We start from the raw sequence: 5,497 nt of genomic DNA, 5'->3' as shown, positions 1-5,497 counted from the left end.
TATTGTCAAATTCGTACCAATCTATTCCACAAACAACAAATTCAGTTAACAATCAAAATCACTTTTTATTTATAAATTCATTTTTTTTCTGTACAATACAGTGTTCTTGTCGATTTTCTTCTAATATACCCATATATGATTTTCTTCTAATATATCCATATATATATGCATATACTTGAGAGAGCATCAGAGAAAACATTCACCAAACTTGATCATCTTGGTCACCATGAGTCACTTCATCTTCCACGGCCACTCTAATTCACGGCTACCACCACCAAGAGAAACCCATCACCTTTGATCACCTTTCTTTTTTTTATTTCTTGACTTCTAGTTTGTGAGAATGAGTCTCACACCATCATCATCTCCGGCCATCGTCAATATTATGAGCGTTAGTTACAGGTAACAATCAAACTACCTTTGATAATCGACATCATCTTATCACTATTGTTACATGAACCACCATTTGCTACTTGTTATTATTCCTGTTACGTTTGAGGATCAACACAGCACCACAAATCCACTCAAACACTAAACTAAATTATTGTTGCTGCTATATAAGTGTTGTTAAACAAGGACCAAACCATCAACCACTTTTTGTTTCTATTTTTCTGCGGTCACAATCGCCAATCTCGCTAACATTAAAATCATCACCACACAACCACCTTTTAAACCATGTGACCTGCGATTTTTTATTTTTTTATTTTTTTTTGTTTCACTGTTGCGGTACTAGCACCAAAACAACCAACTAAATATTTTTTTTCCTTTGCTTTATGACCGACCAATGGGTAATGAATGATACTATGCACCTTTTTATTTTTTTATATAAATCGTCCCTACCACAATTCAACTTATGTGCCTATTTAACAATTCAGCCAACTTGCTATAAAGTTGATGTAAAGGAATTACTATTATAATCGAATCTCTTGATGGCCGACAAACGATGAACAGACGAACCCACCACACCTAATCCATCGTTCAATATTAAAACATATTCTTGGACCATAATTTAGTTGTTGAATCGTGTTCTATTTTAAAGTTACTAGGCTCAACATATGATTGGGTTGATAGTTTGAGACTGTTACTTATTCGTTCCACTCATGAATCAATAGCACACTTGTTTCAAAAAAATTTATGATTAGATAATAAATCGTAAAGCTGGGTGATGAGCTGTTAACTAATGATACACGATTTCGAATGAAGAAGAAGCATAGTAATGCAAAGGTGATTTAGGTTATGGTCGATGATGATGGTGGATAAAGAATAATGATGATAGTACGTGGTGTTGAAGAACGATGATGATGACGAGATTATGGTGTTATGATGCATGATTTATAATGATGATCATGGAAGAAGATGGTGATTCGAAATAACGATGATGATATAAAAATTTCAAGCTGCTACGCTTTCTTTCTACCTTCTGTTCGATCAACGACTGCCCATCACTCGATTATTATTTTTTTTTTTTATTTTGAACCGGCTTCTGGTCGACAACAAGAACATAGAAAAAATACGGATTTGCGGGATAGGTTTTAGAATCAGATTAAAAAAAAAAGGGTATCGGTGATCACATGTTGGGGTGTATATCCAGTTTCTATTGTTGGGCCATTTAATCTAATGCAGGCCGTAAAAACAAAGAGGAGGAAATAAAACTTGGGCAGTTCCTTTTAGACTTTCTATTTGGGCTTATGAACCACTGTTAGGCCGTGTTCCTGGGCCAGTAAACCGATTATATCTACTGTGGGTAAATGAAGACATGTTGATGATTAGTTTTAACTATGAAGGAGTTGAAAACAGAAATTTACGGGGTAAATAAATATTAGATTCGTAAATTTACAGAAAAATAGAAATGGAGGAATGGTTGTGTACTTGTTGGGTTAGCGAGGGGTCTCGAGTTCAATCCTAGGCTGGAACATATTTTTTTTTAACAAAGCTTTAAGGTAGTCTCTTTATTTGTTTTATTATCATTATTATTATTATTTATTATTATGTTTATTATTATTATTATTATTATTATTGTTAGTGTTATGATTGTTATTGTTATTATTAGTATTATAATTTTTATTATAAGTATCATAAATGTTATTATTATTATCATAATTATAAGTATTATATCTATTATTATTATTTATTACTATGAGTATTAACTATGATATTATTATTAATGTTAAAACTTTAAATATTATTATCATTATGATGAAAAGGTTTGTTATTATTATCATTATAAGAATAATACAAATTATTATTATTTACGTAAATATTAGTATTAGTATTTTTTTTACAAATAATAGAATTGTTAATATTAACATTATTATTATTATCACATTTATCAATATTATTATAAAATACCACTATCTTTATTAACTTTAGTATTATCAGAATTAATAATAAATTTATAAACAAATGATCTGCGTATAAAAGATATATATTTAATATACATAACTTAACTATATTGATATATCTATATATAAAAAAAATGAAAATACACATAATGAAACTTATTGATCTACTATATATATAAAACACATCACTAAGAATAATATATAAGTTCGATTACGATTATGTGTATTAATAAATATATAAATGTTATAGGTTCGTGAATCCGAGGCCAACCCTGCATTGTTCAATATAGTCATATGTATTTTTACTACAAAATACATTAGGTGAGTTCATTTGCTCCCTTTTACTCTTTACGTTTTTGGGCTGAGAATACATGCAAATGCTTTATTAACTGTTTTACAATATTTATATGCGTGAGTTTCATTACTCCCTTTTTAAATGCTTTTGCAATATATATTTTTGGGACTGAGAATACATGCGCTGTTTTTATAACCGTTTTACGAAATAGACACAAGTAATTGAAACTACATTATATGGTTGAATGATCGAAATCGAATATGCCCCTTCTTATTAAGTCTGGTAATCTAAGAATTAGGGAACAGACACCCTAATTGACGCGAACTCTAAAGATAGATCTATCGGGCCCAACAAGCCCCATCCAAAGTACCAGATGCTTTAGTACTTCGAAATTTATATCATGTCCGAAGGAGGATCCCGGAATGATGGGGATATTCTTATATGTATATTGTGAATGTCGGTTACCAGGTGTTCAATCCATATGAATGATATTTTTGTCTCTATGCATGGGACGTATGTTTACGAGAAATGGAAATATGAAATCTTGTGGTCTATTAAAATTATGAAATGGTTATTTATGTTAAACTAATGAACTCACCAACCTTTTGGTTGACACTTGAAAGCATGTTTATTCTCAGGTACGAAAGAAATCTTCCGCTGTGCATTTGCTCATTTTAGAGATATTACTTGAAGTCATTCATGACATATTTCAAAAGACGTTGCATTCGAGTCATTGAGTTCATCAAGATTATTATTAAGTCAATTATAGTTAGATATTATGAAATGGTATGCATGCCGTCAACTTTCGATGTAATGAAATATTGTCTTTTCAAAAACGAATGCAATGTTTGTAAAATGTATCATATAGAGGTCAAGTACCTCGCGATGTAATCAACTTTTGTGAATCGTTTATAATCGATAAGGACTTCGTCCGGATGGATTAGGACGGGTCTTCATAAAACACCTCCATCTATGACAACCACCTAGCCATATCTTCCTTGTAAGGCTACTTTTTTCTACTTTTTTCTTACTTTAAATAATAATAATAATAATCGGCGTGAGGATAAGTCGCCTAGCTTGAGTGAGTTACAAACCCCAGGGAAAAAAGAGAATATATGTCAAAACTCTTTTTTGTTGAGTGGAAACAAATTATTGTCAACAAAGTTGTCTACCAAATGAACTGTTAACTCCTTAGGTGAAGCAAGTCACGATGTAAAAAAGATGAACGTTGCGGAAAAGGAGAACGCCGTAAAGTAAAATTTATTTATTAGTGTCCTTTGTCATAGCCATTTTGCTAGTACATATATCTATGTTAACTCTATATTGTTTTTGATCATGAAAAATATATGAAATGATCATTCTAACACAAGGTAGCATTGCTCGGAGGAGACGTGAGAATTATTGGGAGGTAATTGTACTTTTTTTCCTTATACAGTCATTGGAACACCTACTGATAAATGTGGGGAGGGGTACGTTACTATGGAAGTAGTTCGTTACCTGTAGCAACCAGTGGTGGTATCAGAATTTTTTTTCACTGGGGGCAAAAAAAAATTAAAACCGTAGCAATTTTTTTGGGCAAAATATGGAGATTTTGGGGCAAAAAGGAGGTTTTTTAGGCAAAAGTATGGAGGTTTTTGGGCAAAATTTGAAGGTTTGTGGGCAAAATTTGAAGGTTTTGGGGTAAAATTTGAAGATTTTTGGGCAAAATCTAAAGGTTTCGGGGTAAAATATGTAGGTTTTAGGGCAATAAAAAAAAAATTCACCTGGGCCAAAGTCGAAAAATCCAATAATTTTACACTGAAAATTGCAAATCCACTGGGGGCGGCTGCCCCCGCTTGCCCCTAAATAAAACCGCCCGTGGTAGCAACTTGCAATATTCTAACATTTATAGAATTTTGTAAACAATATGCTAATGTTCATCAAGTAGCAAGATATTGCATTTTATGTCTATCATGCTTGCAAAATACAATTTGAAAGTCATTATATGCATTAAAAAACGTCACAATGGATTCAATATTAATAGTTATTGATGAGAAGATAACATAAAGTGAAATTCATCAATAAAGATGCTTCATCATTCATTCTACATATGAAATATGAAATGAAAGCATCATTATTTGCTGTTTGCATGTCTTATTATTTGTTGCAAGACACTTACTCAAATCTACTTGCCTTGTGCATCCTTAGCCACACTCACACTAGCAACATCTTTCTTCACATCATCGACAACAAAAGCCGACACCGGATAAGTTTTGTTAAGGCCGGACGAGGTCTTGAAAGTGATCTTGCCGCTTGATGGATCATCAATAATAACCTCACTTATCGGTATCAACATTAAGAGCTTCTTAGCTTTAACACCTGTTATTTTCTTGACCTTGAACTTCTCCACATTCGCAGTTACTTCGGTTTCATAATGAGTAGTGTTACCGATTTTTTCATTTTTGTTTTCGCTCGGTTTCTTTTGTGTAATCCACAGGAAGCCAGTTTCTTTCACATAACCAAATTCCTCGATGTCTTTTACTGGCAATAGACCATTTGGTAGTCCCATTTGTGTGAGAATCAACCTTAATTTTTCTTGACAAGTTGCATCCCTATGGCAAATATCTGCACTTGCCCTAATTTGTGGTGTCACGATAGACATTTTGGTTTGACTTTGAAGTGAGATTTGGTTAGTACTGTAGGAAGGGGTTAAGCTGCTTATATACTGCATCATAAATGAGAATCATGTTTTTAATATGATGCAAATAATTCAAATTCCATATTAAATTCATAGTTATAGGATTTATAGTTATAGTTGGTGTCAGGAGTTTGATGGAACTAATAATTCCTATTGTGATCAAAATTTGACCCTTTTTAATGAATT

The 5,497-nt window shown here is 32.2% G+C and overlaps 1 protein-coding gene across 1 annotated transcript; it reads right to left on the bottom strand.

Annotated features, from left to right (window-relative positions):
* Positions 1 to 4,798: 4,798 nt before the first annotated feature.
* Positions 4,799 to 5,275, bottom strand: LOC139843084 (uncharacterized). The gene has a single exon (XM_071833162.1). It carries the CDS (start codon positions 5,273 to 5,275, stop codon positions 4,799 to 4,801), a length of 477 nt encoding a protein of 158 aa, XP_071689263.1.
* Between the last annotated feature and the right edge of the window lie 222 nt (positions 5,276 to 5,497).

This window comes from Rutidosis leptorrhynchoides, chromosome 4 (genome assembly GCF_046630445.1).
Source record: "Rutidosis leptorrhynchoides isolate AG116_Rl617_1_P2 chromosome 4, CSIRO_AGI_Rlap_v1, whole genome shotgun sequence".
In the NCBI taxonomy this organism is placed as follows: Eukaryota; Viridiplantae; Streptophyta; class Magnoliopsida; order Asterales; family Asteraceae; genus Rutidosis; species Rutidosis leptorrhynchoides.
The sequence above is the reverse complement of the archived record's forward strand: the minus strand, read 5'-3'. Positions and strand labels throughout refer to the sequence as shown.